This window comes from Anolis carolinensis, chromosome 1 (genome assembly GCF_035594765.1).
Source record: "Anolis carolinensis isolate JA03-04 chromosome 1, rAnoCar3.1.pri, whole genome shotgun sequence".
Taxonomy (NCBI): domain Eukaryota; kingdom Metazoa; phylum Chordata; class Lepidosauria; order Squamata; family Dactyloidae; genus Anolis; species Anolis carolinensis.
Genome location: NC_085841.1, coordinates 148,022,684 through 148,036,081, shown reverse-complemented (window position 1 = coordinate 148,036,081; position 13,398 = coordinate 148,022,684). Strand labels below are relative to the sequence as shown.

The following is a 13,398-nucleotide window of genomic DNA, read 5'->3' as shown; positions in this document are numbered from 1 at the left end:
GGACATTAGTCTAGTATTGCACAACTCCCCACTGTGCAGGAAATGACCAACATGGGGGATACTGTAGATAAAGTGCATCCAACAGAGAAAAAGTGGCTTTTCAGAGGAGTGGACGAGAGCACAGCTATGTCTCATCACTACATCACTAATGGAGCCCCCGGTTGCCAGTTCGAATCCAACCCAGGGAGAATGCAGATGAGCTCCCTCTATCTGTTCCAGCTCCATGCGGGGACATGAGAGAAGCCTCCCACAAGGATAGTAATACAGTAGAGTCTCACTTATCCAATATAAGTGGGCCGGCAGAATGTTGGATAAGCGAATATATTGGATAATGAGACATTAAGGAAAAGCCTATTAAACATCAAATTAGGTTATGATTTTACAAATTAAACACCAAAACATCATGTTATACAACAAATTTGACAGAAAAAGTAGTTCAATATGCAGTAATGCTATGTAGTAATTACTGAATTTACAAATTTAGCACCAAAATATCACGATGTATTGAAAACATTGACTACAAAAATGTGTTGGATAATCCAGAACGTTGGATAAGCGAGTGTTGGATAAGTGAGACTCTACTGTACATTAAAACTTCTGAGCGTCCCCTGGGCAACGTCCTTGCAGATGACTATATCTGTCACACCAGAAATGACTTGCAGTTTCTCAAGTTGCTCCTGACACAAAAAAAAAATCTAATCTGATTGTGCTATGCTTCCATTTCAATTTACATACTATATCTGCTATGCTATACTTTAAAAAAAATCTATTCAGGAAAGGGACTCATTGAAAGCCACATGATGTATACTTTTGAGTTCAAACCTATCCGGTGTCAGGTGTACATAAGAATCAAGAGATGTATGCATAGTTGTAGCCCACCCAGGTCGAAGTCTCATGGTCTTTCTCCCTTTGCTTAAAGCAGGGGTGAAAATCATGTGGCTCACCAGATATTGCTGAACTTACCCTTGGATAGGCTGGCTGAGAACTGTGGTTCAGCAAAATTTGGACGTTTCTCCAATTCCTATCCCTCATTTAAATATTTGATGCAGTTTTTCAGTTTCTAAGTGGAATCACCTAAGCCAAATAATTCTTACTAGTGAGAAAATAGCAAGAGAATGCTGCTAACACTGCCAACAGGATTGTTATTAATCGTGCATTGAAAACCTCTATGGGTTTTTTTTGTAGTGCTGATGTTTTTGGCAACCCCCCACACATGCAATTAATCTTGCATTCCAACAGGGATGGTGGTACACATGAAAGAACATGGCTTAAATACCAAAGACCCCTGAACAGTATCACAATCTGTCTCCCACAGTTTTAAGGGATGCGAGTGTCATCTTCGTTTTAAGAGTTTATACATTCTTTCTGCACGGAGGGTAATGTAAGCTTCTGGTTGTCGACATGAAATCACTCCCTGTGCTGCTCATTTAACAAGTGCAGGTATGAACAGTAACTTCTTTCGACAAGTGACTCTGAGGCATGTAAGTGGAGTTGACCAGGATCACTTCACAGAGAGAGATGGAGGAATCTACATTTAGGGAAGCAGACTGAGCTAAAATTCCACCCCAAAGTTCAGCAGGGCACCATCTATTTGCATGCGGGATTCCACGAACATGAGAACATTGAAGCAATGTGTGGCGGCATTGCCAGAAGCAGAAATTTTTTCTTTTTTTTCATAGTTGTAAAACTAACCATACTTGAAAGCAGGGACGAGACTACTGAACTCTTACTCTTGGAGTATACTAAAAGCAACCCCCCCTCCTTACGTTTGGACATTGAGAAGCAAACACCATCTGTATCCTTTTCCCGGCCATAAAGGCAGCCTTTGTTTTCCACTCAAAAAAGGGAGAAAATCACTGGTAGCTGTCTAACTTCTCAATTGGGCAGTTCATCACAGAAATAGTAGTTCTGCTCTACTCATTGACTAAGCTTTTGCTATATTTGTTTGTGTGCTTTGTTCCTGAAGAAAGAGTCCTCAACATTTTTGTTGTATTTATTTTCATTAACGTTAACTACAACAACTTTCAACTTGTGTAAACAATCAAGGATATGTCCCTATCAAAATGCAGATATAAGAGAAAGGCACATGATTAGGAAAAGAAAAGAGAAACATCAGAATGCTCTGAACTGAATTATATTATCTGTACATAAAACAAAATGAAGATATTGAGGAGTTGAGACAGGTATGGAGGCCTTTGCATTCAGAGCCTTAAGTTGCATTTTGCTCCATTCCCAACCAACAATGCTCAGTATCTTATTCATAGGAAATAGAGACACTTTCAAAGACACTATTGGTGCTGAGAATAAACTTAAGATACCTGATCTCTTTGGCTCCCCATCCAATGTTGCACATGATGATTTTCTAATGGCTGCATTGATTGGGCACACACAGCCTTTCCTTTCTCATAGGTTAAAGCATTGGGGTATGAGTCTGAAGACCAAAATTCAAATCCTTGCTCAACCATGGAAAACGACTGGGTGATCCTGTGCAAGTCACAAACTCTCGGCCCCTGAAAACCCTGTGATAGGGGTTTCAAGTTGGAAATGACTTGAAGGCATCAAACAATAAGAGATATATTATTGTTTCCTCATAGTGAAAAAGCAAGTATGAAAGAAAGAAAATAATGTAAGCCAACTTCTCTTTTATCCTACCATTCATCTCACAGAACTGGTGAGTTGGCTCATATAACCTTCCAGCCAAAGTCCCACCAAATCCATACTAATTTGACATCATGGAAACCACCGCAAAACCAGCCAAATTAGAATCTCTAAACTGAGTTAAAATTTACTTTCAATTGATTATTTTCTTTCAGTTGATTCAAGGCATACTTCCAGTCCAAAATGTATTTTTGGAACAAAGCTTCTGTGATTGGGGCTTCTTAGCTAGCCCTATTTTTTCCAAGGAAAATGCTTATCTGATTCTCTAAAGTTAACTTGAACTCTGAAAATGATTTGTAAGTGGCCCCAAGATAGTCCCACCATTGGTTATAAGAGAGGTCAACAAAAGGTACATTACTCTTCCTCTAGATCTTGCAGATGTAATGTGGAATAACCACGGAGTGTTCACTATGGGATGTGTTGTCAAAGGTTTTGATGGCCGGAATCACTGGGTTGCTGTTTTACAGTCTGGAAAACTCACAGAAACCCATTCTGGGATAATTTAAATTGTATTTTAAACACTGTAACCTTAATGGAACTATGCTATTTAAACCCCTCTGTCTTCAGTAGAGATTAATTCGTTATATGTATAGGACAACCTAGATGTTCTATCTTCAGAAATCTAATTGTGCAAGCTAATTTTTGACTAATATAAGCACATGCAGGCACTATATAAATGTAGCCACACCAACAGTGACAAAGTACTGGTGCATAAGTTTTAAATAGAAGTGTGAACTGTAACCACACATTTATCTATACCTGTCCCTTAACAGGAATGATCAGGGTTCTATGATGTTCTTCTTAAGCACATCTTAAATTGTTAGGGTCTCAAGCAGGTTAGTTTCTCCCTGCTTCCCATCTTCTGTTACTCTTTCCTAATTGCCTCTAACCCAAGGCCTTTTGATCTGCTGAGCAGACTCACTGGGCTTCTTGGGGGGGGGGGGGAGTATCCATAATTCTCAAAAAAGTATACAATTGTATACTTTTGCATGTGACAAACAGTAGAAGCATGTAGAAGCCATCTCTTGTTTATTTATTGCTCCATTTCTTTTTCAAATAAGCATTCTTTTATTTCCCAGCCTTGTTCCCCCCCCCCCCCTCGATAAAAAAAAAAAAGGGTATGGCCTTCCTATCCATTGGGGATATGTTCCAAGACCCCCATGGATACCTGAAACTACAGATAATAGTGAACACTATATTTTGACTATACTTGGTCTGGAAATATGCCATAGAATAGCACTTAGAAAAGACTTAAGAGAGGATCACAAATACTGTGTGGAACAATTTTTGGAAAGTGGGTAAGTGAAACCATAGATGCAGTCCTTTTATCGATGGATAAAGCAAATGTACTGTAAAAATTAGAAAGAATAACAATTAGGACTGACAGTGACCATCAGCAAAACAGACATGTAAATGGAGCCATGCAAACATCAGAAAGAAAATATTTCCAAAATATACTATGGGTCTTTTAAGTCAGCTGCTTAAACTGTAGTAGACAGATAAAATAGCTTACTAGAATACATTGCAGGCAGCTACAACATGATTCAACAAGTCAGTTATTAAACCCAATTTTATTGTTAACATTGCAAATTTTTGCTCCATGCACACAAGCCACTCTTTAATTAAAAAAATAGCTTGGAGGTATAATTTTATTATACATGAGGAAGGAAAACCATGAAATGTACTGTTACCAAGTGTGAGTAAACTGTTTGAAGCAGTGTTTTTATTGGGGGGGGGGGGGGGGAGATGAAACATGAGTGCCATCAAGAGGCAGCTGGCATATTGCAAGTATACAGAAAATTGTAATTCAAATGCCTTGAATATTGGCTCAAATTCACAAACCAAAAGTCCCTTTGCTCAGCGACCAACCAGCCAAGAAATGTTAGATGACACACACACTGAGGAATGCACTTAAAAACAGGGGTACTTTAGGGTTTCTATGCTTATCCTTTTTGATTTTGTCAGATTGGCAAAAATTTATGCTGTTAGTATTAGGCACTGCCATCTTCTGCCCTGAAGTTACACAAGAGCATAGTTTTATGACTTACCATACTTCTTTAAATGGCACTTACTTCCTTTCCTGACATTCCTGCTTAAGTTCATGTCTTCTGCCAACAGGGTAATAGCTTGAGAATAGGGATTGTTTTTTGTTTTGTTTTTTTACTGCCAAATCCCTTCATAATGATTCATTTTTTTAAAGTAAAGTTTTGCAGGTGTTTTTCCTCTTCCTATTTGACCATACTTTTTAAAAAAGATCTAGATTTACTTACTCATCGGTAAGCCTAGAAATTGTCAAAAAATCAGCCCAAGTGACTGGGTAGACTTATCGATGGGCAATGTGAATACTGTTCCTTAACCCTGATCAAAAAGAGAATTATCCCTTTCTCTGAATGGAACAGCAAAAGGCAAACTTAATCTATCCTAGGAGAACCCAAAAGAAGCACCGATTCTTTCTACCTTCTCACTATTGTGTCTGGACAAAGTGAAAATCAAACACAAACATTTTTGAGTAGTTCATTTTTATTAGTTCGATACTAACAACTAATTAGAGTCAAGGTTTACATTTTTCAAAGATTGGCCAGCATGCAAAATTGGGTGTTTCACAAATGAAGTGCTACTACTTCCAGGTCCTTACAGTAATTTCAGCCTTACTGGGAAGAAGCCTGACACCCAAGGCTCACCTGGTCACAAATCAAAATGTTCTAAAAAGCTGGTTGGGAAGGTAGCCAAGATGCAGGAAGGAAGTCTGAGCCTCCTTTTCAAGGGCAGCCAACTCCTGTACTGTAGGTGCCAAAATATCCACATGCCCTTTATAGCTGCCACCTGCCAAAAAATCAGAAACAAACTTAGGCATGTCCTCTGCACTTACAGTTCAACTACAATGACTCTGTATATTCATTATTGCTAGTACATATACCCTTTGCTAAAATACATTACACTATGCAATACAATTTTTGTTCCTGGGTTATACAATGTCATTTCCTTATTGTTTCTATCATAAAAACATGGAATATAGTATTCAACTGCAAAAACTTTATTTTTGCGGGACATCCTGCAGCACATTTTGCTACAGTTTTTCAATGCTTATCTCATCAAGTCTCAATCAATTCAACATAGTTTGTGGCAGCCACAAAAATGAAGTTTCTGGAATATAACAACTACTTTCAAAGTAAGTACCACACAATTAAACATGAATAACACTTTCAAACCAGGAACATATTTTTTTCAAATTTTGTTACATAGTGTTATCTTGCTTCCAACATATGAGGACCTATTGCAAAGCGACACGAGTGAATGGGGGACTGCATGAAGCGATCCTCACTAAACCTGGAGCAAAGTTGGACTGTGGAGAAAGACAATCCTGTTCCCAAGCTTCTGACATCACCCTTCTCCCATCTTGAGTGCAGCAGCATGTATTTAATCTTTTCTATTATGTTCTAGATGTGTTTTATACCTTTGGGTTTAAATGTTTTTTAACACTTTTGTATTAATAGATTTTATTTTAAGTGAGAGCCAGTGTAGTATAGTAGTTTGTGTTAGGCTTGGACACTAGAAATCCAGTATTTGAGCTTCCCTTCAATAATGGGAAACTGCTAGGTGACCTGGGGAAAGTCACACTTTCTCAGCCTCAGAAAAGAGTAAGACCAACCCTTTTCAGAACAATTCTGCCAAAAAACTCCAAACAACAACCCATGATAAGTTCACTTTGCAGCTGTCATAAGTTAAAAATGTTAAGTCACAGAACTACAACACCCTTATTTTTAATTAGATTAAGTTTCTTTGGGTGCTGTGCAAGAAGAGTAGGATGCAAATTAAATAAACAAATGATAGCAATAACAGGAAAGTACAAATCTCAGTGGAGATTATTAGGCAAAACGTTTTCCTCCCGACCCTGGCTAATAACACTTCTAGATGTCAGTTGATCGGAAGGGAAGGTTTAAGCACCTTTACCTTTCTCATTGTGTGATGACGGTGTTATGCTTGAGGCTGAGAATTGGTATCTTGATTATAAGCTAACTTAAGACTTGTATAACATCCTCAAATAACATATCAAAGGCCTGAAAATAAGATATAAGTTAAGCCCCATCAGATATGCATTTATCTTTTTTCTGGTTAGAGGTTCTCACGCCTATCCAGGATTAGACTAATTTTGAGTCATTCATACAAAATATAGTTCTGCATTATTTCTGCATTGTATATGAATTGGTAGAGCATTAATGTATCTAATAGCTAAATAGCTTCCAGGAAACATCTTACCATACACTTCTTAATTCAGAAGATAAAAGCTGCGTAAGCCAAAGAAAACTTATACTAACTAAATATATATTATTCTTCTCAACATAATTACAAAATGCTGCAATTGAAAAAGATGCTCCTTCAGAATAAAATTAATTTAGATAATACAAGCATGTGAGACATACATAACTTTGTGTACTTCAATTAAAGAAAGTCTCATTTCCATTACAATTTCAAGATTGTGAAATGACCTGCTGGAAGAGCTCTGAGAACTAAACGGGTGGTTGGAATTTAAAACACATCTGAAGACCAATCTTTTGTGGCAGGTCTACCCAGGCAGTTTTAATCACGAATTTTAAACACACGTCTTGTGTCCAATATATTTTAATAATCGCTCTCTGTATTTTAATACATGTATTTTGTAGAAATACATTTAAATACGTGTATTTTTATAATGTAATGTGTTTTAGCAACGTTGTAACCTGCCTCGAGCCACGAGGAGAGAGGCGGGTAAGAAATATTATTATATTATTATTTCTCCACTTACCACCAGCAGCCCTCCTTTTTCCATAGGTGACTTTGCCATCAAAATCATCCACTGGGACTTTGATATCTGGCTCAACCTGAGAAATTGTACAATTCAGGTGCTCTTCTACCTCACCCAGAAGCTAAGACAAAAACCAGAAAAAGCAAGCAACATTTACATAAGATAGTTCTGTTTTCTGTATTATAGACAACATTTTATTAATGTACAGGAAAGACTAAACAAGCAATTAGTATGTAGTTTCAATGCTCTTGAATAGACTCAATTCAATGAACATATCAGGTCTTTTGGTTAAAATGTGCATGCATATGCATATTATTATAATTATGCTAAACATCATCTAATTAAAAAGTTAAATCTTGGATGACATGACGAGGATTTCAAATTTCAATTGGATCGTCCTGCTCTAACCAGGGAATCTGGTGCCATTAGATTTTGCCACTTTTACTCACTCCGAAAAGGCATCAGACTCCATCTGATCTTGGAAGCTAAGCAGATGAGCCCAATTAGTTCTTGGATGGGAGACAGTTAACTAAAAACTGACAAAACCACCTTTACACATTCATTGCCTAATAACACCATATCAAATTTATGAGGACACAGTAAGTAAGCAGACATCTTGAAGGAAGTGGTATAAATTAGGAGTCTTTGGGAAAAACTGCATGACTATAAAAGAGACAGCATGGTGTGTAGTTTGAGCATTAGGCCATAGCTCTGGAGACAAGGGTTCAAATCCCCACTCAGCCATAGAAACCCACTGGACAAGTCTCATTTTCAGCCTTAGTGAAAAGCACAAGCAAATATATTCTGAGCAAATCTTGCAGACACCCCCCCCCCCAATAATATGTTTGCTTTAGAATGGCCGTAACTTTGAAACCAGGTAAAATCTCACAATGACAAAAATAGAAAGTTTCACCTAGGCAAGAAAATTAATCTCTTGCAACCATTGTGCCCAATATTAAGGACTAGCACATCTCCTACATAAATAGATATTGTAAACCTAAACAAAATAGTAAGATAATTCAGTTAAAACTGATCAGAATTAGCCAAATTATTGTTGTGCGGTGAGTGATTCCTTACAACTTCAAAAGATCACTTGCATTAGAATCACAGCTAGAAAGCATGTATATTTGCAAGTAATTTTGAGTCTATAATCTGAAGTGGAAAAGATGACAAAAAGGAGTTTTCAATTTGAACATGTAAAGGTAATATGGTCAATTTCTGTAATCATGAGGAATATTCTACAGCCTAAGAGTAGTTAATATTAAAGCATTTGACACCATCCAACATGTTTCTACTTATTTCAATAGTTGGACTTTGTTCCCAGACAGTACTAGTGTCCATCATTTTGAGAGAGTAATATTTCATAATCACAACAGCCTTTTTGCCATGGAAAAATGGGGATTACATCTTGCTTGAAACTTCCTCCAAGAAAGCTTAGTACTCCACAATAACCCGTTTAGCCTGTCTGTATAATAAGCAGGGAGAATAACTTCTTCCACTGAAGGAGAATAACATTCCAGTTTACATACAAGGGGATTTAGTAGGGCTGGTAAAAGATTACCTGCATTTCATTGTACCAAATTGTGCAGCCGCCTTCATCTTTCAGTCTAGTGTTGTAACATCCTTTCCCACGACTGGGACATGAATGGTACCAAACCTACGTAACAAGTTTCAAAACATTTGTAAACATTCTCTTTAAAAAGTAATTAGAACTGTTGCAATATAAAGTTTATAAAAATAGACTAAAAGTATCTTGATATTGGAACCCTGGTGGCGAAGTGTATTAAAGCACTGAGCTGCTGAACTTGCAGACCGAAAGGTCCCAGGTTCAAACCCAGGGAGCAGAGTGAGCGCCCGCTGTTAGCTGCAGCTTCTGCCAACCTAGCAGTTCAAAAACATGCCAATGTGAGTAGATCAATAGGTACCACTCCGGCGGGAAGGTAATGGCGCTCCATGCAGTCATGCCGGCCACATGACCTTGGAGGTGTCTACGGACAACGCCGGCTCTTCGGCTTAGAAATGGAGTTGAGCACCAACCCCCAGAGTCACACATGACTGGACTTAACGTCAGGGGAAACCTTTACCTTTACTTATCTTGATATTAACTTAATTGCAAAGAAGCTTTTTAAATTATTAGATTAGCCACCATGGAGGTGGAGAAAACGGGGACAGAAAAACTTCTCCAAGATAAAAGATAATAATCAAACAAAGAGCATGTATTCTGTTGTATATTCTTGTTCCACAGATGCAGAGCTTACCTTTTCTTTCTCTGTTGCTACAAGGGAAATGGCAAGACCCATGCTGAAACACAAACATTATTGCAGTTAATATGGTAGATGAAGGAGTATTTTATTGAAATATTTGGGGAGCACACACACAGGTGAGTAACAGAAAGGTGCTTGTGGGATTATTGGAGATGCCACAAGGTGATTGGTATTTTCAGCCTGTTTTATATCTACTGTAGTTAAAAAAATTTTTCCTTTTGCTTCTCTCTCACACACACACAGAAAGACTGATTGATTACAGGTTGAGCATCTCTATCTAAAAATCTAAATTTCTCTGATTTTTCCTTTGCCATCAGTCATTGACTACCACCTTTGAGGCAGGCAGCTAGTCAACTCCCCAGACATATCCTGCACAGTCTAGTATTTTTTTTTTACAAGTATGGAGATATTCAACCTGTACAATAACTTATATAACCTATAACCAAAACAAATCAAACATATTTATTACACAGGCCAAGACAAATTTTGGTGTCTCAAATGTTAGCCCTGTTTCTGGGGATATCTGACCTGCTGATTCCAAAAATGGCACCAGTTTTCCCCAATCAGCTCTGGTTTTTGAGATACAGATCACATGTCATCTACCAGTCGTCATCTGTTTGCCCATAGAAAATCTAAGAAACTAGAGCTGATGCAGTCTATCCAATGCAATTTCCTGAATCAGCGCTCTAAATAACCTCAGAAACAAGCCTAATATCCAAAATACCAAAAAAAAAATGTTTTTTGCTGGGCGGTGTTATAGTTAATAATCCAAGTACTATAAAGTAAAAGCCTTCATTGCACAGGACAAAACAACAACAACAACACAGAGCTGGAAATATACCGTTCAGCTCTTCCCACTCTGCCAATCCGATGGACATAGTTCTGTTTTTCATCCGGAAGGGTGACATTGATAACTATTTTCAAAGAGAAAAAAGGACCAGGTTATTACATTATTATTATTAACTGTATTTGTGCCCCACCATTCTCCCAGTGGGGACTTATGGGGGGGGGGTAAACAACCCCACACTAAACACGTTTAAAAAGTTGAATACAAAAGTTAAAAACACCCCAATTAAATAGTAACAGTGTGGTCAAAACAGAATTAAAATACAATAAATATGCTTAAGATGGCCTTTAAACCTCATAGCCTATCTCCCCCCCCCCCCCCCACATCCCCTGCCACTTCCGCTTCCCCTTCCCCAAATGCCCATTGACAGAAGGATGACTTTACCGGCTTGCAAAAGGCCAGTAGGGATGGGGCCATTATTAAAAGCAGATTATTTGTGAAATTACAGGTTTTGGGTGAAATCAAAGGTCATATAAAACTCTGCTTTACTAGATATAAGAAGGCCCAGTGTACAAATGAGAAATCTTACCGTAAGGAACACCAGAGATATCAATTCCTCTAGCAGCTACATCAGTGCAGATTAGAAATCTGACATCTGCTTTCTAAACAGAAAAGTTCATAAAATGCAGATGTACTTTAAGTTTAAAGTTGAATAGTTGCATAAAAATGAAAAGACTAATTCAACTTTGAAAAATTGTATGTCCTCCTGATCACAAAATGAATCCTTCCTTGAATGCAAGGGGCCTTTAATCCAATAAAAGTGTGAGCCTTCTGCAGTGACTTCCACTGAACTTGGATTCCTCCTGGGAGTAACTAAGAGGAATGGTGATACAGTTCCTGGATGGAGGCTGCAGTGACTGCTTATTAGTTCCAGTTTCACCTCACCGTCCCAAACTGTGAAGCTTTAAACACAATCTCAGAAATTTCCATTGGGGTTGCAGCACATGCAGGTTCTACATGTGCTGCAACACAATATGGGGCTGTGAAAGGGTTAATGCTAGGATGAGTTGGTTCATCCCATGTTGCGGATCATTGCTAATTGCTAAATCTTTAAAGCGCCAAAGAGAAAATAATTTGGCCAACTGATCACTTTTCTCGAATTAAACTGAAATGAAATTCATCTTGTCAACATTTTCAAAATGCATGTATTTCATAAAGATTTAAGTAAAACTAAATCAATTTAAAATTTAAAAGAAAGAAAATCACAACTTACTGCTCATACAGTATTTTGAGAAAAAAGATATACAGGTTGAGTGTCCCTAATCCAAAATGCTTAAGACAAGTATTTCAGATTATTTGGAATACCTGTATTTGCATATACATATGTAATGAAATATATTGGTGGTGAGATCCACGTCTAGACACAAAATCAATTTATGTTTCACACACACACACACACACACACACATATACATAGGGTGAAGATCATTTTATACAATGTTTTAAATGTTGTGCATTAAACAGTTTGTTTAAACTAAACCAACAGAAACCAAGAGTGTCCCAACCACACATGTAGATGATTTAAGATTTCATAGTATTTCAGATTTCAAGATAAGGGGTGCTCAATCTTTATTAGTATTTCCTTTCCTGTTACAAAATTTCCTATCTTCTGAACAACTCTGATGCATTCTTTTGTGAGACTGTTGCAAATTTTATACTTGAGATTAGTAACTTTTAATTGTTTTCTTTTTATCTGTGACTTTTTCTTGTTGTTTATACCTGTGTTGTGATTTTGTTGTTGCATGCCAACAAAGGCTGTGTGTGTATTCCCTTTCCCCCTCCTCAGTGTAGAAGCATGCTTTGAGCTACCAACTCCATCCACTTAAAGCTAAACCTCATTCAACGTGTAAAACTTAGGTGGTTAGACTATTAAGGCTCACAGATTTAACATTACTTAACATTACCTTAAAGCGCTCCAAATTCTGTTTTCTTTCATGAGGTTTCCTGTCACCATGCAGACAGACACATGAGAACTGATGTCCTTTCCTATCTGGACCTTAAGAACAAAAACGGAAGTATTATTTGGGCCCCTGAACACAGGTCCAAAGTTCTGCCAGAGGATTTTCCTCCTCAATGCTAATATGGCAAAAAGTTATTTTCTAATGGTAATTGAGAGTGAAGAAAGTATTCTTGAGTGTATGAAAGAGCTTCGAGTCTTCTTCTTTTTCTACAAGCAGTGACTGAGCTATACCTTCTCTTCAGAGTCTTTGGAAAAGAAATACTCTGTACATAGTTGAAAGACGAGGAAATCCACTGATGGGAAAATATCCATGGTGAAAAACTCCTATTTGAGACAAATCAATCAACACTGAAGAAAAAAGAATAGCAAACTGATATTGCCTGGCAAATGAGCAGAATGAAATCTAACAGGCATGATATTACTACCTCCTCCTTGCTGTATGAAGTATTGTTCCATGTTATCGCAATCTATCTTTGTCCTGCAGAAGATTATTGCTTGATCCATCTTGTGTTCCTTGATGGCGCGAACAGTGTATTCCCCTTTTAAAATCTTAATAGCTTCAGACCACATTTCTGAAAAACGAGATGAATTGCTTATATATAATACTTAAATTAATAAAATTTTGTTTTGACAGAGAACAAGTTGTGGCAACTCCCCTCAGAACAAAACCCTCATGTTTTAGGTAGATTTATTCTTTTAAAATAATGCTGGTTCAATTATACCAAGAACATTATGGCTTACAAAAAATTTTATGTTGTGAAAAAAGCACTTTTTCCTCTACTAGCCAAGGAAAAAAATACAAGTGGATGCAATAATTTAAGGCACTTTTTGAGCAAAAATGAAATAAATTGTAATTCACACAGTTTTTCTCTCAGCAAAGCAATCT

The 13,398-nt window shown here is 37.4% G+C and overlaps 1 protein-coding gene across 1 annotated transcript in view; it reads right to left on the bottom strand.

Moving 5' to 3' along the window:
* Positions 1-5,160: 5,160 nt before the first annotated feature.
* ddx1 (DEAD-box helicase 1) overlaps positions 5,161-13,398 on the bottom strand; it is a 28,479-nt gene continuing 20,241 nt past the window's right edge. The window contains exons 19-26 of the mRNA XM_003215417.4: positions 12,938-13,084; positions 12,457-12,548; positions 11,082-11,154; positions 10,547-10,619; positions 9,700-9,742; positions 9,003-9,098; positions 7,442-7,562; positions 5,161-5,481 (exon numbers count right to left, since the gene is read on the bottom strand). Coding sequence (XP_003215465.1) covers positions 5,351-5,481; positions 7,442-7,562; positions 9,003-9,098; positions 9,700-9,742; positions 10,547-10,619; positions 11,082-11,154; positions 12,457-12,548; positions 12,938-13,084 — 776 coding nt within the window. The 3' untranslated portion in view covers positions 5,161-5,350. The remainder of the gene's footprint in view (positions 5,482-7,441; positions 7,563-9,002; positions 9,099-9,699; positions 9,743-10,546; positions 10,620-11,081; positions 11,155-12,456; positions 12,549-12,937; positions 13,085-13,398) is intronic.